The sequence below is a fragment of the Aulonocara stuartgranti genome (assembly GCF_965226115.1).
Source record: "Aulonocara stuartgranti genome assembly, chromosome: 23".
Taxonomy (NCBI): domain Eukaryota; kingdom Metazoa; phylum Chordata; class Actinopteri; order Cichliformes; family Cichlidae; genus Aulonocara; species Aulonocara stuartgranti.
This window is the reverse complement of record NC_138958.1, coordinates 8,066,874-8,092,731: the sequence shown is the minus strand read 5'-3', so window position 1 is coordinate 8,092,731 and position 25,858 is coordinate 8,066,874. Positions and strand designations below refer to the sequence as shown.

Genomic DNA, 25,858 nt, shown 5'->3' with positions numbered 1-25,858 from the left:
TTGCAACTCAGTAAACTCCATTTTATTAAGCAGTGATGTATGATCGCATTTCTTGGAAACGATGAAATGATTTGTGAAAGATCGCTATTGAGATGCAGATTCAACAGGGAAATGAATTAAGGCTTGCAGGGACAACCTCGTTACTGTATCTCCATCATGATGGAGCATTACAATTTTAAAAATACTGGGAGTGCATGCAGAAAAGAAAAAAAATTAGTAATTCGAGGATTTAAAAATACTGGCGTATTCTTCAGACGTGGATCAACAATCTTCACATGTGGGGTACATTCAAAGTCATGATCATTACACAAATCCCCATAATTTGTTTTAATGAAATGTGAACTGTACACATTTTATTTCGAGGCTTCTTAAACTAAATATAAAAATATACATTCCAGAGTTAAAGCAGTCATCTGAGACGTCATTTTGAAATCCCAGATGATATTTTATGACCTTGAATGAAAACTAAATTGCTAGAAACCATTTGTCTTCTAAGACACATCTCACATCTCTTTCTAAAAACGAGCTTTTCGTTGAATTCGACATCAAATACTGAACGTGTGCTTGAAAAAAGTTCTTCATTTTTCTTCTGAAATTCACTTTGTCTTCTTGCCTTTTGGCCTTTTGGTCTTTAGTCCTGATTTGTTGGCCTCATCCTGTGAACCAAGAGGGGAGGATTAGAGAAAGAATGATTGTGTTACATTAGCACTCTATTTAATGGTGCCAGAGCTTTTTCCGTGCTTAATATCTGAGTGCTTCTTTACAGCTCATGATAAACTCTTTTGCCTAAAACTCCCGCTGTGTTTGCAAATGTGCAAATTGCAATGTACTGATTGACATGCACCATGCTGTTTTAATGTATTCCTGTAATTGCATCAAACAAAACATTGCCATCCTAAGTACTTTTAGGAAACATCCTCTGCTAATTATTAGTCTGGCAATCCAGACTGCCAACTTGTAGAGAACTCTGGAACCTCTGTTACATAGTACAGGGTGAACAAATGTTCACTGAGTCTGTCTTGATGCATCAATTTTGTCTGAGTTTGTTTTTCATATTGGCGTAGAGCTTTATACAGCAGGAAATTGCTTTGATACCATTTTTAATAAGTGACTCATATACTGCAAAGTAACTGGCAGTGACCTGTTCCTCCTCAGGTGTGAGACTGATTCAGCTCTTTTTCCCCCTCTTTTTCTCATAAATCAAATCCTATCCAGGTATTCAGAGACTTTATGCAATTTTGGATTTAGCTTTTGCAAAACTGATCTTACTCACCTTACCAAAAATGATTTTCTCCCATTCGATATTGTCTCATTGGTTGTTGGGTAAGTATGCTGACTTTTGTAAAGGCTGTACACTGTTAAGAAGGAGCCCTGGGACACTGATTTCAGGGACTGACTGTTTCCTCCTCAAAGAATAAAAAGTTCCAGATTTCCACCAACATATCTTCATAGACGAAATTAAATAAGTGTGCCTCAAGGGTTCGGGTCCTGTTTTTTAAATGTATTTTTTACATACACATCAACCCATCATTAAAGCTTGACTCATGAAATTCTTAACAGTTATCAGTTTAAGGGACGTTATGAGGCTGTAGCTGAGAAGACCTCCTCGTTCTCTCTCTTTATTGCTTTCCGGTGTCCGGTGTACACACGGCACAGAAAATAACCAGCTACTCTGAGGTTAATGTGACATTTTTTTTAAATTCATCATGTCTTTGAGATGAATCTGACTTAAACAATCCATCCTACCGCCAAGGGGACATTTGTGAAATTTCTCCATATTTAGTGAAATATAGTGCTGTGCAAATATCGGCCCTCATTTCTTTACATTTTGCTAGGAAAATGCAAAATGGGTACAGTGATTTAAACATGTACAAAATTTGTTGCCACTGATGTTCAGTCGAGTTCTTCTATAATTTGGTGAATCTCAGCTTTTTCTTCCTTTTTCCTAAGAATAATTTCTTGTCAGCCACCCTGTCGATGATGAGACCTCAGCAAAGCATCTCTCAGGCCCTGTGTCAAGCCTTTGCTGGATTTCTTCCTATTTCGTAATGGCTTTCAGCTACTGCTCATCTGATTTAAAAAAAATAAAAGAAAATAAAAATCTTTTTTTAGGCCTGCCACTTTTATCCTCCAGTTTTCTTCAATTTTCTGAGGACACACAGCACACCATGCCAAGTGATTCCCAAAGAATTATCAGGCTAACAGCTCTTTGGGAATCACTGTCTTTGTTAAATATGGCATTTGTTTTTATAGATTCAGTTAAAGAAACTGGAAAAATATGTGGTTTTGTGACAGGCTGCTAGCAACAAACCACCTAAAGATATCATTTAAAATTTTCTGTTATATGTAAACACTCTTTAAACTGGTGTCTCTTTTATGTTTGAACAAATCATAGGTAGGTGAAACTAAAAACAAATGGTCAAACTCAAAAGAAAACTTTCAAAAACCTCAGGAAAGCCTTAAAACTATTTACTTACAGAAAAGTCTGGCTTCAAAACATAAAGGAGGCTCAATACTTGTTCCCTCCCGGGGCAGATGGCGGGTTGACTGGACCAGCGCAGACATGCTGGAGGACCGGATGCACTGTCTACACCAGCTCTCGCTTACCTTTACCCACCCCTGTTGCCTATCTTGTGTTTCTATGGTCTATTGACAATCATGTGCTTTTTGTGCTGGGGTATTTTTTCTGTTCTCAAACTGTTCTCCCATTAGGTGCTCAGTCTGAGTGGAGTTTTTTTTTCTCCTCCTCTCACCTCATGTTATGTATTTTTGTTGTTTTTTCCTATCAGCCTACCTCTCTGACATGTCTTCCTAATGTGATGTTTGTGTAAAGTTTGGTCAGAAGGTTTCTTTGTAAGTGCGCAAGCGCCATTAGCATGCTGCCTGCTGCAACCTATAATTTCCTTCGGGATTAATAAAGTATTCTGATTCTGATTCTGATTGAATAATACTCAGGCACAGTGAAAAATAAGAATGTCATATATGAGCTCATGAGGTAATCACAAATTACACCTCAGTACGAGATATTGAGGAGGCTACAATGTTAAACTCAAGCTGATATTTTTTTTTTTAAATTCAATTTAAACAGAGCCAATTTTAAAAACAAGGATGAAACCTCCTTAAATGCATTCATGTCCCTCCCTTATATAGATGAGGGCTCCTCAAAGCTTTGGTAACTGAGTGTCAAGTTGGTGCTGCCTAATAGATACATTATTGGATTTAATGTATCTGTTTAGCAGCACAGTACAACCTGAACATAGATCATTATAATGACCTGGTGCTTAAGTTTCAGAGGGCACAGTTTGAAAGCAGCAGTGTATTACTAGTGTTAAAAAAATGTATGGTATGACATTACTTTCATGTCTCAAAGTGCAAGTGTTAATTTTAATTATATTTGCAATTGTCCGTTAAAATTGTTTTTTTAACTGTAAGTAAGATGACTTACATTTCGTCACACCAGCCAAATCTGGAAATATTAAAAAAAGCTTAGTATGTATGGACAAATTTCCCCAATGCTCCACTCCTGTGTCTTACTATAGAAATGGTCGAATGAAATACAGTACAAAGCGGTATAGTTTTCATGAATTCTGGCACTGGCCTGTGGGAGGACCCTTGTTCTAGATTTTTGTTAGGTTTGAATGACTTAAGTTATTTGAATGTCATAAAAAATAGTTTTGAGTCATACTTCACATGTTCTAAAAATAAAGTGTTTGTTTTCAATCCAATCTAATCATCTTAAATTCTTATGCAAAGTTTTAGTAGACTTCATGAAATGGAGTGATTCTGCAGAGGTGTTAAGTTCTCCTTCCACAGGCAGCAAATTCTAATAAGTTGGAATAAAATAAAGTGCTGAGTTTTACAGTGAGTTGATGGGGTTTGGAAGAAGGACAAACTTTTAAAAATGTAGGTTTGCAGTACCTTTAATCTATCTGTTGCAGCCACTCAAAGGTCAATCATGTATCAATGGAATAACTTTGGAGAACACAAAGGCGACTTCAAAGCAGACTGGACCTAACTTCAGGCCGGTGAAAGCGTGTTTGATCTCCAGAACATGTTGCAACCAGACACTTTGTAATAAACTGACGTCTCACTGTAACTATACTGTGTAACAGTACAACCCCAGCATTCTGACTCTGCTTTGGATGCCAGAAAGGCAAAACCTCGCCTGCAGTCAATCTCTTTGTTTCCAGATAATTGGAGGAACACTGAGTGGTAAGTCAATTAAACTACAAGAAACCAGGTGGTCTCCTGCATCAGAAAACTGGCAGCAAAGTCAAATTTGACTGATGATGTGTCAGCAGAAGATGACAGAGCAATGTGTAAAAGGCTCAGAGTGTGTCTCACCGTAGAGGCAGTGTATCCCTCCTCCACCAGGATGTTACGAGCACAGTTGTTGATGTGTTTGAAGCGATCGGGACCTAACAAAATGCCCCCGAACCACCTAGACACGACCACCATGACATTACGCACGTCCAGGATCTGTTGTGAGAAATAAATGTGTAAAATGAGCTGGCTGAAAGCTTTGATAGCTGTTTTCAAACTGCATCAGATATATTTTACACTATATTTGATTTATAATAAACAGATGAATCTTCATGAAATGCATCTGACTAAGCTTCCAGTCTAAAGCCAATAACCTATAAATCTAAAATGGATGTATTTGTGGTGTAATTTCTTAGAGTTAGAGATTTATTTTACGTTCAATTTCGTGTGTTCAATATGTGGTTTAAGGACACAGTTAACTTACATTAGGACAGAAACAGAAGGGCTTGATGTTCAATTAATTCATTAAATCACATAATTGAAATATTCTACTTAAACACAAATGAAATAAAAACTACAATAAAACTAAATATCATCTCAAAAAACTGAAATAAGACAGTTTTCTAAGCAATAAAATACCATAACAACAGAAACGTTTAAAAGACCATTCAGAAAAAGTACAATAAATCAACTGTCTACATCTACATGAATGGCATTGCACCCCGCAATGAACATATGGATAATTATCACCCTGCTGTGCTGGAACGTTCAACTATAAAAAGCATTTTGGCACCTTTTACATGATTGCTTTGATTTTCCTGTCAAAAACTGTCAAGTCCAGCTGCAGCAGGTAGCTTTTTGCAGCGCTACCTGCCTTGAACCAGTACCAAACTGCAGACATGAATTTGGCAAATGTGTGAAGTACTTGGCAGCCAACGAGTGCATTGTTCCCCTCGGGATTTGCCATAAACTAAAACCCCATAAAAAAGAGTGAATATTAGCCTTATTCAGTAAGTTCAATATTTAATTGTTCTCTCTCTACCAGTCTAATAACAGTTTTATGTTTACAGTTTGTTTACAGTTTGTCATCTTGATACCTCCAGATGGAAAAAGAAAAAAAAAATGCTACTGCAGCTTTACAGGAGCAGCCAGAAACGTCAAAGGTGCACTCTCATATCTCTAAAGTTTGTTTGCAAATAAGATGTGCAATATAACAAATGTGTAAATATATAAAACAGGAAAAGCCTTAAGATTGTTTTTCTTTTTAATTGAGACTGTTTCCCCATGTTCCTCTTCAGGTTCTGCAACTCTTAAGTTTGAGCGCACAAAGATTAAATTGAGATTAATGAAATTCCCAGTATATGGCAAAAGGCATATTTTCCAAAACACCAGACTGTGGTCTTAAAATGAAGTGGAGAACTTTACTTTGCACTGCCACAAAAACCAATCTGTCATTTGAAGGGACTCATCCACATCTGACTGCCAGCTCTATCAATAAGATCCCACTTTTATTCATCGCCACACACTTCCACATTCACTGCGAGCGTGCACACATTTAAATGAGGAAATGGGAAGAAAGCCTTATGAAGAGGAATGAGATTAGAGGAAAATAGATTTGGGAAAAGCTCTTCATGTAAATTGCTCACTATGCTGAGAGTGTTGCGAGTAGGAGATTAATCACTGTGTTGCTCAGAAAGATGGAGGACAGCAGATCCAGTTACAGGTCAGACAGCTACAGGAATTTACCTGATTTCTTAAATCTGCTCGCGAGTTAGAAAAGAAATCTATAAAAGGCTGATAGCTTGAATCAATCTGGTTTTAGGATTAAAAGCACTGATTTTCCTTTATCATTCTCCCCATTTACTATTAGGAATATTAGTGTCATGGTCCTGGGTCGTGCGACCCAGTGTTTTGTGTTTTAGCCTATTTTGATGTTTATTCTTTGTTTAGGGTCACTAAGGCAGTCCAGCCATTTGTACATATTACCCGTGTATTAAGTCTCCCTTGCCCTTCGTGTGTTTATGTCTGCGTGTCTTATATTGTCAAGTCCATGCTGTCGGTTATGTCATCTCCCCTGTACTACGTCTCCCCGGTTCATGTGTCTTGTCTAATCTCCATGTTTCCTGTTTTACTTTGAAAGTCTGTATTCACGGTCAGTGTATTCAGTTTCACTCCTTCTGTCCTGTCGTTAAGTTCATGTGTGTCAGCTGTGTTCCCATGTGTGGCCACTTCCCCTGATCATCCCTCATGTGTATTTAGTCTCTGTGTTTCATACAGTCTGTCTCGCGTCGTCTGTGTTACCACCTCCTGTGTTCTGTACCTCCAGCCATAGTCTTTCCTTAGTTTTGTCCAGTTTAGGTTTTCTGTTGAGTACTACACGTATGCTGCCCTCATTCTGTTTTTGTTCTTTTCATCAGCCATAATAAAAGGCTCGTTTTGTTGGAATCCACTCCCGCATCCTCGTTTGTGTTCGCACCTGGGTCCACCACACACCTTTCCGCACGGTCTGCCTCCGCAGACCGTGACAATTAGAAGCAGTGGGTGGCTTCCATGCAGCGCCTGGAGACTGACCTCTGATGTGAGCCAGTCGTTGGTCAAGGACACAGTGACAGCAAAATTAGCCTAGCGTTATTTGGATGAAAGAAACCGAAGAGGAGCTTTAAAGCTGCCCCTGCGCTCGGCCAAGGCTCTAACTCAGAACCATTTTCCCTAACTGAAGAATGATCTTTTTTTCCACTCTAAAAAATATTTCCTCTGCAGCTTAGCTTTTACTTGCACCTCGTAATATCTAGCATCATAGTTAATGGATTGGTTCTTACCTAGTGCTTTTCTACTACGTGAGAAAGTCTCATTCACCTCCATTCATACATCACTTTGCATCAGATCAGCCTCCAGAGCCACATAGCACTTCTTTCCTCCCTTGTAAAATTGGATCTGTCACTATGAAGCACTCCTGTATCACTCACATTATTCTCTTGCTTATTTTCAATATAAATATATAGATTATTATATTGATTATAGCTACACTCTGTTGGTGTCAAGAAAGCTTTAGAATAGAAGAAATAAAGCTTAATGCGCTTCCTTGATAGCAAATATAGAACATATAATAACACAGATGCAGGTAAATTAGATTTTCTTTGAATTCTTTTAGCATTTAAAAGATAATTTAAAGCAAAGACTGGCTGAGCAAGTTTTTAAAGCGAACATATGAGCGCTTGATTCATCTGAATTCAGTGTAGCAGATCTCAGTTTCTGACATATCCACACCGATAATCCAATGCACCATTTCACAGTGATTTATCTCTCTAACAGGGCCACACTGGCAGCGGCGACTGCTGTCATCCTATGAATGAAAATGAACTTTGACACGAGTCATGGATTTCATCTGGAAAAGCTCTGACACGACGCAGCACCTAGGAGTAATGAGTAATGACACAACTACTACAAGTCACTGCTGAGCTTTGTGTTATAGGAAACTTTTTGTTTGGTCACAAACCTTTTACTGGCTTTCATTCAACGTTACAGGGAAACAAAAACTGTGTGGACAATAACACATTTTAGTGTGATGTGGGTGTGTGTGTGAATCATAGAGCCATCTGACAGTAAAACCCAGTGACAAGGGCTTCTTTGATATTTGAAATAAAAGGATTAATGACTGTGTGAAATTATTATAGTGGGACCATAGCTCCCAGTGGAGGAAACCTAAACACCATTTAAACATTAGAAGCGTGGTTTATACTACTGCAGCCACATCCCCACACAAAACAATCTCAGTTCTGTTTTTCTCAGCAAGTACACTTCTCTGAATCGATGTTCGGCTCTGCCTTAGAGACCGGCAGCTTCAGTATTTCCACATCACATCATCTCAGTGTCTCAAAATCAACCCTGACAGGCTCAAAGAAATTCATTAGATAGCCTGTCTAATTTAAAAGAGACGCAGTTTTGACGCTCTGTTATGGACATTAGTCTGAATTTTATAAACGTCCTGAATTGATTTTCACTGGAGTTTTGAATACATATTCTTAAAGCTTTATGTGACACCGTCAGTAGATTACTTACTTAATCTATTAGAAGGGTTACTTTTCACAAAACTGAATTAATACTTCTTCCTCCCTATACAGTTGGCTGTGGTTTAAGGCCATAACTGGAAGGTCAGTGGTTCGATCCTGGGCTCCTCCATTCTGAATTTCAGTGTCCTGAATGCCAATGCCCTTGACACATTACTGTTTGTGTGTGTATGTGATAGGAGTACAGATTATACTTATATTAAACACTCACAGTATAAGGCACCTTTTTAATTTAGCTTTTACTTAGCGTTTATTTATTTTATGCTTATTTATTCTATCCTGTTATTCTATTATTAATTTAGACTTTACCTAATATTTATTGATTTTATTCTTATTCATTTTTTAATCTTCTTACTCTATTTATATTTATATTTATATTTATATTGTATCCTGTTCTTATTTATTTTATCATTTTACCCTGTATATATCCTATTGTGTCATATCTCCAGTGTTTCCTCAGAGGGCGCTCTCTGCACCGGGGCTGTGATCGACTGTGGCTGCTGGGTCTCTGGGGGTCCTCTCAGCCTGGCTGGGGGGCTCCTTGGCCTCCCTCCTGCTGTGTGCCCAGCCTGGAGGCTGCGGTCTGTGACCGGCTCCCGGTGCAGACGGCTCCCTGTTATAGTGTTTCCTCACTTGGCCCAGCCCAATTTTTACTCTTTAAGTGTGCTCGTGTGTGTGTGTGTGTGTGTGTGTGTGTGTGGGGGGGGGGGGGGGGGGGATATGTGTGTATTCACATCATTTATGTTAATGAGAGTGTGGGGAGTGAGTTGGAGGGTGGGGTGGGCTGTTTTTAACTATGTAAAGCACTTTGTGCTACATTGTTTTTTGTATGAAAAGTGCTTTATAAATAAAGATTGATTGATTGATTGATTGAGTGGTAGGACTGAAAAGGTGTTAGAAAAAGTGCTATTAAAAGTATAAATGAAGTCACTTCAATAAAAAATGGCAGGTGTGCTATAAGAAACTGCAACAGAATTTAAAATAAGGCCTAGCATTCAGTGTATAAACATTTTTATACCAACAAGAGAGACTAGCATGCTCAATAAGCTGTGACATTTCTATAATCCTTATTGTCCATTAAGCTGAAAGGCATTAAAAAAACATTATCATTAAAATTAGGAGCATCCTGTTTCAGAATGATGCTGAAAATTGCTACTTTGAGGATTCACGGCTATAATATATATGTCAGTATGTCCTAAAAGCTCTCTGACAAAGTACAAACAGTACTGTTTATGATGCTAACCTCCATTATACCTCAAAATGCCTTATAATATGAAAATAAAGCTCTCTGCTTTCAGGAGTGCCGGCTTACTTGCTGTTATGAGAAGCAGAAATAGATGTAGAACCTTCATTTATTAGGCTAATTTCACAGTTTAGGTTAAAGTCAAATATCCTGCGATGTTCCCAGTCTGCTAAGGAATCTACCATAATGCACTGACCAACTCGTTTACACATGCATTCACTGTTGATGGCTCTACTGCATGTCATTAACTAATCTTTCTGATGTGTGGGTTTTTTTCTGTTTGTTGATCACGGTCTCTCTGTGCTTCTCTTTGTTCTCTTCTCTTTCTCTCACCACCCAACTGGTCACTGCAGATGCCTTACCCACCTTCTGCCAGAGATCTCTGCCTGTTAAAAGGGAGTATTCTTTTTCTCCACACCAATTTAAAGTGCCACTCGTACTGGATCGCTGGATCAGTCAGCTTCTCCTAGCAAGGTTGTAGCATTGTCTACCTTACAATATAAGGTGTGTCGTGAAAATCAAGATTATGTTTTGGCACTATATAAATAAATCATAAAATACATTAAAATACCCTCAAACCACTTAATGACATCAAATCTGTCTTTAGTTTCAGAACACCTCACCCAAAAATGCCCCCATTGTTTACTGATACAGAGGATATAGGTTACAATACCAGGACCTTGGAACTGGAGAAGCCAAATGTAATTCGGCCGTGTTTTTTATTCATATTATTCGCACTTATGCCTTTCCCGCTGTGACATGTTATTATTTTCAACAAAAAGGCCTAATCTGCTTTGGTGGTGTGACATAAACTGTCAAAACTGTCACAACAGCTACCCTCATTAAGAGTAACTTATTTTGAATGCCAGTAAACACGAAAAAAGTGTCAAGTTTCCAATTTATGCTGCAAAATATGATATTAATAAGTGGTGGTTATCACCACTACCATACTATATGTCTACAAGTGCGTGCATTACGTGAAAAACATTTAGGTTGATATTGTGGGAGTGTGCCTTACTGATAACAATCTTAATTGCAAAATCACAGCAGTTTCCATATTAAACTGTAAATGGTAGCACGTAATTTCATCCATCAAGGGACTGGTGTTGGGTATTAGCTTCAGCTATATGCAAGGCTATGTAGATCGGACACAACTGTCAGTGTCCTTTAGAAATAAACTAAATTATGCATACTGTGAAAATAAACAGGGCAGCACAGACTCCAATTAAGCAATGCAAAAGCCAAAGGAAAGCTCAAGGCAGCCAGCAGATTTAACAATGTGGCTGCCGTTACTGGGCGGACGCTTTTGTGCATTCGGCTTTGGCTAACTGTCTAGTTCTTTGGGGATTTTTACCTTTTTAACAAACATAACATGCAGTTTTGGTATGAAGCTGAAAGAGTTATCTGTTGGACCAAAGCCAGCATTTTTTTTTAATTAAATGATAACCTGCAGTAAATGGAGCAATCTCCCCCCCGCGGCTGTCTCGCCGTCATCTTCACAGTCCTGCAGGAAGCTGTGCTTGTCCTCGCAGTAAATCCTACAACAGACAGAATCACAACAGCTTGGTTTTAGGCGGGAGAGCATTAAGACGTTGTGGTTAGTGTGACACTGTGACACTTAAAGCCTCTTCACCGGAACATTTTTGTCAGTGGTCTAAATGTCACAATATCCTCCCCGTGAGTAATGACCACCCAGGCAGTGCACCAACGACGCAACATCGACCTCATTAGACGACACTTTAAAAAAAAAAACACCACACATCTCACACACAGACAATGCCTGAGAAAACACAAACACACACTGAGAAAGGCCACACACACATACACACATCTTTTCACATTATGCACAGTACTGTCAGAAGCCGTCATTTTCTCTGGTGCTTTTTTGACCTTTAATTGCAGCAATGAGCCCTTTGGGGAAGACAGATCAGCCTTGAATCTTTACTTATCTCATGCTCTTCTCCACTGTGGGCGTAAACACATACAGACATATATACTTTATTTATATTAGATCCATTATATATTAAACTAAATAATGTATATTAATTTAATTTATTAGATTGAACCCCCTTTATTAGATGTTTCCTGTAGTGTCCTTTTAATCACAACTGATTCATTTCACATTTCTATACCCACACCTGGGATGTCTCTTTTAAGTTGGACCCTCACTTGCCATCCAAAAGCTTGAATTTTATTCTTTTCCCATTGAAGCTGTTTGGGTAATTGCCTTTTTGAATCAGCCAACCTTTCATAAGCTGCCATTCAATTCTCAGAGAAAAATTTGGTTGATACAATTTTAAATTCAGTGATTGCAAGACGTGCAGGCCCTGAAATAGCAAAGCAGGTCCACGCTGTGGTACTCCGTCGTGATATTTTAGTTCAGATTAGTTTCAGCTGGTTTCCAGAATAGATTTTCCTGTTTCACTTTAGTTTTTATTGTTTGAAAATGTTTAATTTTACTGTAGTATTATCGTACGGATGCTATGTGTGAGGAGAATCAGTGAAGATATTACAATAAACACACAGAAGGATTTGAAAGCAGCTGGCTCACAGTCATGTAGATATCTCAGTCTTAATGAACACATTCATCGATCATTAATCAGGCAAGTTGTAGTAAAATTTTGCTACCCAGCTAACAAATATTTAAACTAAGGCTTTTCTAAGTTCACAAAGTCATTTCATTTAGTTTTTTTGATTTCGTTCTATTTGTCTGTCTCATCATAAGCTCATCATAAGCTTGTTGCTGAATTTCCCAACATTTTTGTGGTCTTCCTCTATTTAGAAAATTCTTATTCACTATTTTTCTTGCACAGATCTCTGAAGATGCTTTACTGTTACAATTGCTTTCTTTTACACCTCTTATAGGATTCCATATTGTGCTCCTGCTGTGATCAACTGCTAAGAAAAGCAGCAGTTTTTCATACTGTGGAATATAAAACTCACAGGGCATTAGAAATGCTTTCTCTATAATGTCACTTCTAAGGTTCAGAGAAATTCATGTTTAAGGCACGGTTTACATCACATCATCATTCTTTACATTTAGAGAAGGACAAGTCTACAAATCACACTCCCAATCTTATCTGATCTACTGGAACACTTGAGACTTTGCAGTCTTTAGCACGGTGGTTCATTATTTTTCCAACCCACACTCAAACAGTAACTGCTTGTCTGTTACTACTTCAGTGTGAATGTGTTTGTCTATAATTACAACTTAGATGAAGAGCAAACCACACATTTTGAATAATCAGTGTAGAAATCCAAGCATTACAAAGGGTTTATACATTTTTTTTAGCAACTGTATAAGCAATATGTGACATTACTAACCTGTATGCATAAATATTATGAGTGGCACTGGCAATCTTCTTGTTTTCGTACAGCTTCTCCAGGACCATTTTAACCTGTAACAAATAATGTGGGGAGTAATGAAATGTCACTCTCAGATGCATTTACACTGACTTTACTGCAGAAGCAAGGCATCTCCTTTTCAGCACTGTGTTAGCTGGAACCTGCTTTCATGCTAAAATCCTGATTGAAGGCATACTAAAACAGCAGTGATGTCCAAAAGAAGGTCAGACTAAAAATGATGCTGTATTTGTGCAGATGACAACTTGTCAAGTCAACATGCTGTCTAACACTGCTGACTAATGCACAAAGCAGCATTACTCAACTGTTTATGAAGCTAAATCACCTCATGTATTAATTAAACAGACACTGAAAGGCTCAAAATAAAACTGAGGCTTGACTACAGTGTGACAAAAATTGGTTTTAAATTCATGCCTCCCCTGCCTGTTCCATTTTTGTAGTGCTGTCACCGTCGTGTCACCTTCGAGTTAGTTACCAAATTTAGCCAGTTGGCTTCTGTGCTGGCAAAGGCTACAGCAACACTTCAAAAGTTACTCTAAAACAGTTAACACACTGTATGTAACAGACAGACGTAGCTTTCAGCTCTGAAAGATGATGGCATCGTGCCTTAAACCTGCACTCCCTTTAATGACCAGAAGGGGGCAAAGGGGGTCATTGCTTAAATAACCCATTTAATCGATGACCTCTGTAAATGCTGTCGGAATGAGTTAATCACTAGTCTCAAATCTTCTTAAATACAACATTTCAGACATCATGGTCCGCATTAGTCTAAAAATTTCAGATAAAGCAGGGTGTGTTTTAAGGAAGGGCTACCTTGAAAGTTACAGGCTGCCACCATATGAGTGTACAGTGTCCCTCAGTTACCCAGTCAAATCCACCGTCACTGGTCACATCCATTTCCATAACACCAAAATGCAAAGAGTGAAAGCAGCACAACAGGTTCACCAACGGGTGACTTCATTATGGATACTGTGGGTTGATTACTGATATATTCATATATATATATTTATACAGGTCAAATGACCCTAGAGGACACAACTGCAGATAATCACAGTATACAGAAACAGTAAATAAGTTCAGATTAGATTTGTGCAATAGTTACTGCAGACTGGGAACTCTGTTGACTCTGGGACTTCATTGGCTCTAGCACTTTATATTGTGTGCAAGTGGTTTTATGGAGTCCTTAATGTTTTTTAATATCATATTTTCTCATATGCACCGGGAGTCTCACTCCTGAATGCAATGACAATGAAAGCCCTTTTATCTTATGCCATTTAGTACTGACCAATTTAGAAGAACAAAAAAATAGGCTATACTGAAGTTGAAAAAAACTAATTACGTGCCCAATTTGTTTTTCTTTATATCTATAAATGAAATCAGTCACTTCCAGATCAGTATATAAAATTATGGAAATGATGTCCAGCTCTTCGTCTATTTGGTTTATGTCCTCTAAAGAGGACAGCTGTCTGCGTAAATATTTTTATACAAATTGCAATTCACAGCAGGTGGAAGCTTTTAAGATAAGCTGGTATGTTACCAGAGACTCAGAGAGTGAGATTAGCATGCAGGAAGGAACCAGATGATGTTTCAGATATAAATTATCTTCCACTCATCAAGTATTTCTGTTGAATTTTGTATGAATTGTTGATTGCAGAGAGGATTCATCATTCATGAAAAAAACGAGGCACAAAATTCAAACTGTACACTGTTGGAGCTCCATCTTTTTGTGCATATCATTTTTTATTATGCTCATTTCCATGCTGTACCTGTCTGGGAGTCACCACAGGCGCCAAATGGGGCTGGAAGGTACTGCGTCGGTCTGTGATCGGATTTCCATGTTTAATTGGAGGCAGCTCCTCATCTACAAGATAAAATATTATCCGTAATAAGACAGAGACTGATTTTGTCAGAAATGATGCCATCGTAGACTAAAATGTGCTTTTACCATTTGCCTGTTCCAGGAAGAGGTGCACATTTTCTGTATTCAGTCTGAGACTGCTGAGATCTGGAATGTCTTCATCATCATCAACATCCTTCTCAGCCGTCATGTTCACTTTTTCTGGTTCTTCCACTGAAGGAGGTAATATAAGAAATGTTATGTCATGTTAATAAGAAAGTTGATTTTTTTATGTCCCTGATGCCTGTAAAGGTCTTCACCGAGCTGTCTGTAGTCTCAGGGTGCCTGGCACTGAAATGACACCTACTGAGCAAATCATCCCCAAATTACCATTACATAACCTTAACATTGGCATGTGAATGCATGATAATGCTAATATAAGCTTCAACCAGAATACTGTAAACGTGACTAAGTAAAGTGCCATCGATAAAACAGGAAGGATGTGACTGCAAATTAATTACAACACATCTGACAACATCTAATAAACAAGCCAATGTCGAGAGATCAAACACCAAAAGCCGATCTAAAGGTGCTGACATTAGAACCCTGTTGTTATGGAAACAAAGGTGTGCCATGTGTGAGGACGGCCTTCATCAGCTGATAATCTATGCACATATAGATCATGTCTTATACGCGGTCTTTCAACACAATCATAAATAAATGTTCCATAGCAGTTAATAAAATCTGCTCTTTGAAAAGTCTGCCAGCATTAATATTTAAGTATCCTCCAACAAAAGTTGGGATTTTAGAGAATAAGCTTTGTTACCTGTCTATATTTTTGTAAATCCCATGAAAATATCAAACCAGCGATGCATTAATAATAACCATGGCGAGCCAGATGGGTTGTTAAGCAAAATCAATTGGAAAGCCTTTGGAAAAGGGCATGCTCTTGTTAAAAATACCAGGAAAGATGTTTCTGTTCTTCCACACCAATCTGATTAATAAACCATAAGATGTATCTATAAGAAGCATGTAGGTTTTAGGCCTGAAACATGTACAAATGTACAAGTGCTTGAAACTTGTATTTATTATAAATGAGCTGTATGACGCATCACCTCTAATTGCAAAAAGAAGAAGTCAGGCAGCACAATAAAGCCCTCTTGGTCAGTTTTTCATAGATTCATTTGCCCGTTGCATCTGAATTTCAAACACCAAGGTGTCGGTGGCCAAAGCTGTCGTCCCAAGGTACAGTGGCCATGTCTTTCTTTTGTATACAGTCTATGCTTCAGACTCAGGTCATTCTCAAATGCACGACCATGTCATCTAGTGTAAGTGCAGCTGAATTCTCTGAGCACATGTGTGTTTTTCACACACTGTGAATTTTCCATTAGCGTGAGAGCACCTACATGTAAAAAAGCTGCAGTCCAAGGACTTTCAAGCATTAGCAGTCAGTGCAGGTAACGATGTCTCTTATAGGTTCTTTATTCTTCAGCACACAGAACTGACAAAATAAAAACCATTAGGCAGATATTTATGTAGTTAGACCCGTTATCACTCTATGATAATTAACTGTAAGCTGCACATGGAGATAAATATAGATTGTTGAATGATAATAAACTGAACTAATTACTTAAAGCATTAAAATACATATGTCTATGCTACAAATCATCACAATTAATTATTTCTAAGCCTAAATAGCCTTAAGACTAAAAACATTACAAGCTTATAATTATACATTTAAATTAATTTCAAAATTTGACTTGAAAATGTTCCTTCAGTTATTGATATAATGACCTACATCTTCCTGCAGTTATCCATTTAAAGAGGTTAGTGGTAGTAAAGTAGCTGCTCTTGTTCATTTTCTTTTACCACTCAGCTGATGCTAAACTCAGCAATGCCAAATAAGTCTGAACTTCTCTACTTTGTTTTTTTCCATCCACTAGTATTTATCTTAGAAGTTATTTTTAACTCAAAAAAATGACAGAACTCTGTGTGTTTGCTGGGCACTATATTCAGCTGTGGATTAGCACATTTTGTTTAGGTGTTCTTGAGTATTCTGTACGCATGAACTACTTAAAACAGACAGTGGAACATGTCACCAAGTGCGATAGTGTGACTCACTCTAGTATTTGTAAGAGTATATCAGCTACAATTCATTGCCTTGGAGAAAATATGCAAATGCAAAATTGTCATAAAAAGCACGTACCTTTAAAGGGAACTAAAAAAACAACCTTGTCAACAACAGGGGTCTGTGGCACAGAGGATTTGCTGCAGCAGGCTTGGCATACACAATACTTTTTAGTAGAATTAATCCATCGTTGCTTGTGTGTGTGTGTGTGTGTGTGTGTGTGTGTGTGTGTGTGTGTGTGTGTGTGTGTGTGTGTGTGTGTCTTTTCCTAATAGGATTTGATAAAAAGGCAAATAAAGACTTTAATATGTGTGTTTGTGTGTGTAGTAGAAGTATATTTTTCAGGGAAATAAAAGCTAACAAATCTTAGAGGACCAGAATAAAGAGAAGAAATGGCAAAGTTGAGCTGCTCATGGATCTAGCATGTTTTACGCTAATAAAGGTTCACAATATTTATTCTATTCCTGCACACAGCACAAACAGGACAGAAGCACACACACAAAATTACAAATCATTAAAATGTTCTATATTTAGATGAATAAATTCTGTTTTTCTACCTTTTTTCCTCCTGTGCGATCTAATGAATCCAAACTTCATCATCAGAAACAATATTCTGTCTGTACTTTTCATGTCTTTTCTCATGTTTACCCACTTTTCATTTCCTTTTCTGTGAAGTGTACATCTTCAGACTCATCATCCCCCTCTTCCTCTTGCACACAATGTCCCTGTCTTTTGAATGAATGAGCTGTCAATCCCGCTCCTGAGCTGAAGTGCTGTGACCAGTTATACTTATTACCACATGAATTGCAGAAAGGGGAATTATGACACGCAACAATGGGGAGGACAGTTAATATTTTTCAAGCTTGTTGCTCAAAAGAGACCGTCTGCCTCAATAATAGATGCTGCTCAGCGCTAGATAATTGAGACAGACAAGAAAGCCCCCTTCTGAAAATCTGATTCGGTGTGACACTTGTAGAGAATCTTTAATTTGAGTAGCTTTATGTCTTTTTACACTTCAAAAGACTCTGCCGGGGTAACCAAAGGTATTACACTGATATCGATCTCAATTCAGCGCAGTCACTCAGAGTCTTGAGGAGTTTTTAATGCCCCTACAGGCCTCATCTTATCACAGCTTTAGACCGCACTACAGTTGTCTTAGGAACGGAGGAGTGTTCTAACAAAAAAGAAGAAGCATCAAGTGGGTAAGTGGGTTGATCCAATAACTGACCTGCTGGTAATCAGTGGTCTAGATCCCGTCCAATGTGTGGATTATCGTGTAAACAAGTCCTTGGAAAGACTGAAACTGACATTTTTCTAAACCCACTGCCAAAAAGTTTGTCCAAAGAAAAGGTCAAATGAACTGCCTCATTGACTGTCACCCACTTGCTCTAACCCCACTATAAATAAATGCTTTGAGAGACTCATCCTTGTTCGCATTAAGGCAGCCATCCCTGCTGACCTCGACTCACGCCAGTTTGCATATCAAGAAAAATGATAAACATAGGATGCAGTCATCACAGCTCTCCACACAGCTCTTACACAGTTTGTGGGTTTCAACTCGGCTGTAAATATAGTTATCCATCACAAACTAGTTTACAAACCTAAGCTTAGGCTGTTAGTAGTGCATGTGTTCACTGGACATCCTGAGCACCCAGAATGTCAGGATGGATGATACTCTTATCCTGAACACTGGCACATCACAGGGGTGGGTTCTCAGCCCCCTCTTCTACTCGCTGTTCACTCCTGACTGCTCTCCCATTGACACATAAAATTTGATGATGATACCACCATCTGATATATGACTGTGATGAAAAAGCCTGCAGGGAGGAGGTCAGGCATCTCACACACTGATATTATCCCAATAATCTGGACTTAAACACAAGAAAAAATAGCAGGGAAATCAAAGTGGACTTCTGAAACACACTGATTACTCTGCCCTTTACCACACAAAGAAGAAATAGAGAGGTTAGCAAGCTTTAAGTTCCTTTATGTTTGCATCTCGGCCAACCTCACCGGGACCACAGACATCTCCCATCAGGTGGGGAAGGCCCAACAGAGGTTTTACTTCTTGGGGAAGTTAAAGCACGCTCACCTGACCTACTGTTGCACAGTGTGGTTCGTCAGCTGCATAGAAGAGAACAGAAAGGCTTTGCGACAGGTGGTGAGGGTGGCAGAATGTGTTATCGGTGCCACTCTACCCTCCCTCTGTGACACTGGTTGACTCCAAAGAAAAGCCTTTTGTTTTATAATGTACCACACCCAAACCAGACTTCACCTGTTCTTCCCTCTGCTCTATGGGAAGAGATTCAGATCAATCAGGACCAAAATCAGCACCTTAAAAAAACTCTTTCTTATTCAGTAAGAATAGACTGTCCTCTAATATCTGGAAATTTAGTTTTAAGCATCTTACTCGTATCTCTTGCACCGTGCAGTGTTATTCTGTATGTGCTACCTCACTGTGTTTATCTTTATTTCTATTTATTTTATGTTTATACTGCAGGCTGTTTGTCTTTTGTTGTGAAAGAGCTTTAGAGCCGCTGAGTGGTTTTTCATTGTTTTGTGAACAATGACAATAAAGATCTATTCTATTCTATTCTGTTCTAATTTATCAGTCGCAGCCACCACTTGACAGATTAATAACACAGTGAGCTACTTTCAGCTACTTTCACTTATTCATGTGGTGGCTCCACATGTTTGATTTGGCAGTTTGTACCCTTCCTGACATGACTTTTCCTGTGAATGTGTAAACCACTACACTATGTAGACAACTAGTCAATGAGATAACACAAAAAAGCCAAGAAAAAAAAAGGAGTACAGTTCTGTCAAGGATAGATACATGCAAGTATAAAATAAGAAATTTAAGCTTAAAATGTGATATTTCAAAGTCAATTTATCCGACATGTCTCACCAAAAATAACCTACAAAACCCATATGCTGTAAAAAAGCAATAAATGATACAGCTTGTTTGGGTGAAGCAGCCCAGGAGGGTCATTTAACTCTATAATCCAGCACGTGGAGTGTCGTTTTTACACCTTTAACTTCATCAGTTTGTATATAGAGACTGTTAAGCCTCAGTCCTTTAATATGTATTCAGGAATCACGTGCAAGTTTACAGGAGACAGTGCATACACACAGACTGTAAATAAAAGATTGACATAGCCGCTGTAATGCCACCGGTGGGTAAGGCCCTAATTACACCGTCCTACAGACTGGCAGGTGACCCCTGTCAACCAAATATTGGCCCCTGTCAACCAAAGCAATGACAAGGAGGCTTCTGGGGCAGCACCCTCTCATTTCCAGCAATAACTTGCCAACCAGTTAGAGAATGCACATTGCTCTCTGTAGTTGCCAGCAGGTCAAGAGGCTTGTGTGACTGAGGCCTTAGTGGTTATTTTACTTTGTTGTATTTTGCTTGTTTGTTTTTTTCTAACATATGTGAACACAGTTTAATGATATGTTAACTGGTGAGTTATTAGCTGAAGCTAAAGCATTCTCAAACTTGGGTGTCGCCGTCACCCGCTCACCCAGCAGGGTGACAACAATACCCCAGTGTTTTACAGCTAAGGGATACAAACGAAACCAAAACAACACATACTCACAGAAAGACACTATAAACTGAACAGCTGACTCCTTAGCATCTTTTAGTAAAACCAGACAAGAACGTGAAGAAACCCCTGTAACCTAAAGTGGCCACACCCTTAATTCTGCATAACTTAACATAGTTCCCATGGATGAATTATATAAAAACTAACCAAAGTGCATTCACTATCAAGGTGGAAATTATTTACTTTTTGAATAGAATAGAATAGAATAGAATAGAATAGAATAGAATAGAATAGAATTCAACTTTAACAACTTCAACAACTAATTTTTGTACCAGGGTGTAAATATAATTATTTTGAGAGTTTGAGACTAAAATGTCTACAGTTACAACTCTATGAATTCAACGAAGCACTTCTGGAGAGGTCAAGACTGAGGTGGTCTGTCAGGTCTTATTCCGAGTCATTAAAAATGGCCATAAAGTGGGACCTCAAGTGGGAATTTCCTTTTTTCACACCTCACCTGTTTCTGAGTTCTGGGACTTCTCAACGAGGAAATCTCTAACTTTTTCTACCCACAGGTAGAGGATGCTCTCCCCCGCGTGCTCCCTATAAAAATGAAATATTTTTATGTGAGGGTGGGTGAAATAAGAGGCATGTAAACTACAGTGATATTAAATCATGGAAAACAATGACAATGAAAGCTTTTGATGTGGCTAATATCCCTCTACGGTATCTCTTCATGAAGTCAAAAATTATGAAAGGCACTCACACATAGATGTCTTCCAGGCTGTTTGCCAATTTGGCCCTCTCAGGGCCTCGCAACCACACTGCACTACAACAGCCGAGAACAAACACGGGGTTATTGAGTAGGAGTAGGAGTGGGCCGTTGAGTGGGATGCTGTTCTTTCAAATCATCAGAGCTCTTCCATATTAAATTTGAAAGGCAAATCAGACTTACTTGATCTGGTATATGGGCGGAGCTGCGCTTGGATAATCAGGTGGGAGAATTATCTGATCAATAAAGGGGGAAAAAAATCAGAACAGCATTACAAACAAAAATGCATGATGGACACTAATATGCAATTTTCTGCACCTGCAAACACGCCGTCAGTTTTGGCTCCTCCAAGTCGGCGGATATTTTAATGCAAAATATCCTGGATGCTTCATCAATCACACACCATTCATCACCATAGATAGAAGACAAAGCCTCAACCTCTTCAATCTAAGAGAGAACAAAGAACAACAAAGCAATTAGATTAATCATATCAGACTCGGTGGTGATTGTTTGGACCATGGATGCACAGAAAGCTTCACTCACTTTATTTAATCCGTGTGTAACTGACATTTAATTTGATTCACAGAGGTACTTCAAAAAAGCATTAATTACCCCTTGAGTAGAGGCAGTAAAGTGTTTAAATACCTGGGGTCAACCTTCCAAAGCAACAGATAGTGCACAAGAGAGGTGAAGCACAGAGTGCAGGCAGGGTGGAGTGGGTGGAGATGAGTGTGGTCTTGGTACTGACAAAAAGACAGGAGGCTGTGTCAGAGATGCTAGCTGAAGATGCCAAAATTAGAAATGAGTACATGAGCACCTCAGGTCAAACAGTTTGGAGCCAAACTAAGAGAGGAAAGGCTGAGGTGGTTTTCGACATGTGCAGAGGAGGGATAGTGCATATACTGGACAAAGGATGCTGCAGATGGAGCTGCCAGGCAGGAGAAAAGAGAAAGACCTCAGAGAAGGTTCAAGGATGTCGTGAATGAGGACATACAGAGAGTTCATTAATCACTGTGGTGGAACTTACCAAGTGAAAGGGGCAAAGATGAAGTGTATTTAATAAGAATATTCAAATTAATGTTTTTGTTTTTACACTCTTCTGGACTAACTTTGGAATAACCTTGGGACCTGGAGCAGCTCCTCAGCTTGGCCTCGGCCATAAATTAGCTGTTGCAGCTCTCATGCCACTCTGCGTACGTCAGTTTCTTTTTGACAGGCAAAGAAGACTTGAACATCAGAGGTGCAGAGCTGTATGTCTGAGATGATAATAGCAGGAGAATTCTTGATCATACATAGACAAGACTAAACCAAGGGTGAGCAGTTAATTTTTCCAAGGGGCAACATGGGAAATTGGGCTGTTGCAAAAAAGTTGAACTCAATTCACTTCAATGTTAATTTTTATCTCTTTGTAAATGCTACTGGTAAGAGTAAATATTACAATTAGGCCCTAATTGTGTACACTTGGGAAATTGAATTGGCCAGCCCGGCTGTAAACTGAGTCCTTAGAGCTGTTTTAAGAAGGCCATTGTCTCACTGGGATTACTTGTACTTAGATTGATCTCAATAATTAAAACTTATTGGCCTTTCTTAATATGAGCAGCTGTTATTGTAACAGTATCTACACTCAGCAGCCATTTTATTAGTTACACCTTGCTAGTTTCAAGCCCTTTGCTTTCATAACTGTGTTAAGTCTTTGGGAAATAGATTTAAACAAGGTGCTGGAAATATTCTTCAGAGATTTTAGTGTGTATTGACATGACAGCATCACACAGTTCCACCTGCACATCCAACCAACTCTCCTGTTCCAGCACATCATAAAGCATGTGGATACTATTGGATGAGATGTGGTGACTCTGAAGGCTATTTGATTTTGTGACGTTGTGAGGTTCAAGAAACCAGTTTGAGATGATTTGTGAAATGGTGCGTTATCCTGCTGAAAGCAGCTGTTAGAAGATGGGTACACTGTGGTCATAAAGGGGTTATAACATTTAAATGATGCTCAATTGGCACTAAGGGGCCCAAAGTGTGCCTAGTAAATCTCACTTACACCATTATACCACCACCACCCTGAACTGTGATATATGGCAGGAGGGATCCAGGCTTTTATTCTGACCCCACCAGCCGAATGTTGCAGGGTTGGTGTGTTGCACATTTAGAGATGTTCTTCTGCATTACTCGGTTTTAATGAGCGGTTATTTGAGTTACATTCCTATCAGCTGTAAGCAGCTTGGCCATTCACCTCTGACCTCTGGCATCACAAGGGACGTTCACACAGAGAGAACAGGATATTTTCTCATTTTTAGACCATCTTCTGTAAACCCTAGCAGTGGTTGTGTGAGAAAATCCCAGCAGATCAGCAGTTACTGAACTGCTCAGAGCAGACCATCTGGCACCAACAACCTTGCCACATTCAAAGTCACTCAAATCACCTTTTTTCCCCATTTTGATGCTCAGGTTGAACTTTAGCAAGTCATCTTGACCATGTCTAAATACCTAATTAAAATGAATTTCTGCCATGTGATTGGCTGATTAAATATTTGCGTTAAGTAGTCATTAAATAGGTGTACCTAATGAAATAAGACAAGTATCAATATGTCCCCTTAGAATATGTGAAGAAAAGCAATGGGACAAATCTGAGCTGTAAACTGAATGACAACACACACACACACACACACACACATTGTGAGATTACAGTTAGTGATCTCAAGACAGTATATGTCATTATTTTCTTTATGATTCCCAACTTAGATGCCAATGTTTACTTTCCCTGAATATAAAGACAGTGGGTACACAACTGTATAGCAACAAAAATTAAATTATGTATGCCTGCGATGGTGTTCACTTTTTTCCCTTTTTTTCTGCTGTTTTGACACTTTGCGTTGATGTGTGGCCTCTGTGCACCCTGCTGCACCTGCTGCGCTTCAAACATCACTTCCAAAAGTGTTAATGAATCCAGACACCTTGGGAACAACCTTCAGTATATGTGTGTGTCTGTGTATGTATGTTTATTCAAGTTTTTTATGTGCTGCTCATGTATATTCATTTTTATCTTAAATAACGCAGCAGGGCTTGTTCAACCTGTCAGCTCTACATCTACCGCATTTGGCTTACGTGCTCTCACCAGGCCAGTTGAAAATATTACAACAAACAAGACATTTCGCACAAACTGACAGGATTGCCTAACTTTTTCTGAGGATTAAAAAAGGAAGTACTTTGTGCTTACTTGAGTCTGAAGATCCTCATCATCCCCCGGAGTTATGATATCCGCCATTTATTCTTCTCATGACTAAGTGTCACCTATATTAAATGTGTTGATTATTCAGTAAACCACAAAACTCATAAGACACACGTACATGAGTTATGTGTTGACGCCCAGCTCTGAGAAACTACTTCCTGGTCAAAGCAGTTTGACTCGTCTATGCGTATTTTAACTTCCGGGTTTTGCATTGGAAACCAGGACAACAATAAAATCGTAAGAAGAAAGAACATAAAAAACCGAGAGCGTCTCAGTTTTATTTTAATTTAAGACAGCAGTTCATCAATTTTATTTATTTATTTGTTATTCATGCTCTTTATTTGCAATAACAGTCTTTTATTTTGAAAGGAGTGGGATTGGGCCAGGGCGAGTTCCGCTGCACGATAATCAGCTGATCTAAGTGTAAACAGTGCACGGAGGTTGTGTCATGTGCTGGGGGAAGAGACAGGGGCAGTGATAGTTTTCGGCTGTCGGTCAGCTGGACGATAAATGGGAAACGTATGAAGTGAAGAGCGACAGCGTGATGTGTTCCGCTGTGTTTGCGCTGCAGTGAGACAGCAGGAAGGGCTTAAAATATCACATGCAGCTTCACAGAGGGCCTGTGTGAGCAGCTCTGCCTGAAAACACTGGATTTTACCTTCACGGGACTGCATTAGTTTAAGTAGTAAGTGTGTGTGTGTGTGTGTTTCTGTGCGCGCGCTCGGTATTTATTCAGTCGCTGCTGTGTTTATTCTAATGACACATGAGGAATTTAGCTTGCAACTGAGACGATTTAAGTTGAGCAAGAAGTGAGGTTTGAGGGTAAAATACTACATTAAGTAAGGAAATAAAGGTTCAGGTAAATTCAGTCTAACTGTAGAAAATTGGTCATTGCGACTAATATGTTATCTTTATCAGTGGTTTCACAGTGTAGCTGCTCGACATGGAGACGGTCTTAACAAATTTTTGTACACTCAGGTATTTTATCCACACCGAGGGCCTCGTCTGAGGAGTTGTAAGATAAATGGAAGGGGTCATGAGATAATGAATGGGGGGGGGGAGAGAGAGTCCTCCGCAAATGTGTGATCATTTGCCGACTTTTCTCCAAATTATTATTATTATTATTATTACTGTTCCAATAATTAATATTTTGGGTAAATAGTGGATGGGATTGGATTTTGTTCATCAAAAAGGTTTATTTGGAATCGCAAACAACTCCTAGACAGCCATAGGGACAATGCTTTTTAAGGGGTTGTAAGAAGAGGACAACTTTGGAAAAAAAATGTTGCATTTATTTCTTTAATGTAAAATCTTTCGAATAACTGTAAAAAGTAAATTGCCTGGTAAATGTAGTACTTTTGCGTGGAAGTGTAAAGTAACACTAAATGGAAATGTAAAATTAAAT

At 38.8% G+C, this 25,858-nt stretch overlaps 1 protein-coding gene across 1 annotated transcript; it reads right to left on the bottom strand.

Annotated features, from left to right (window-relative positions):
* impact (impact RWD domain protein) lies at positions 1 to 24,630 on the bottom strand. Its single transcript, XM_082524191.1, has 11 exons — positions 24,442 to 24,630; positions 21,537 to 21,665; positions 21,402 to 21,454; positions 21,213 to 21,275; positions 20,964 to 21,049; positions 14,882 to 15,007; positions 14,703 to 14,797; positions 12,898 to 12,971; positions 11,021 to 11,111; positions 4,345 to 4,479; positions 1 to 656 (listed from the first exon to the last, which is right to left on the bottom strand). Exons 1-11 carry the CDS (start codon positions 24,487 to 24,489, stop codon positions 597 to 599), a joined length of 960 nt encoding a protein of 319 aa, XP_082380317.1. The 5' UTR covers positions 24,490 to 24,630; the 3' UTR covers positions 1 to 596.
* Positions 24,631 to 25,858: the final 1,228 nt, after the last annotated feature.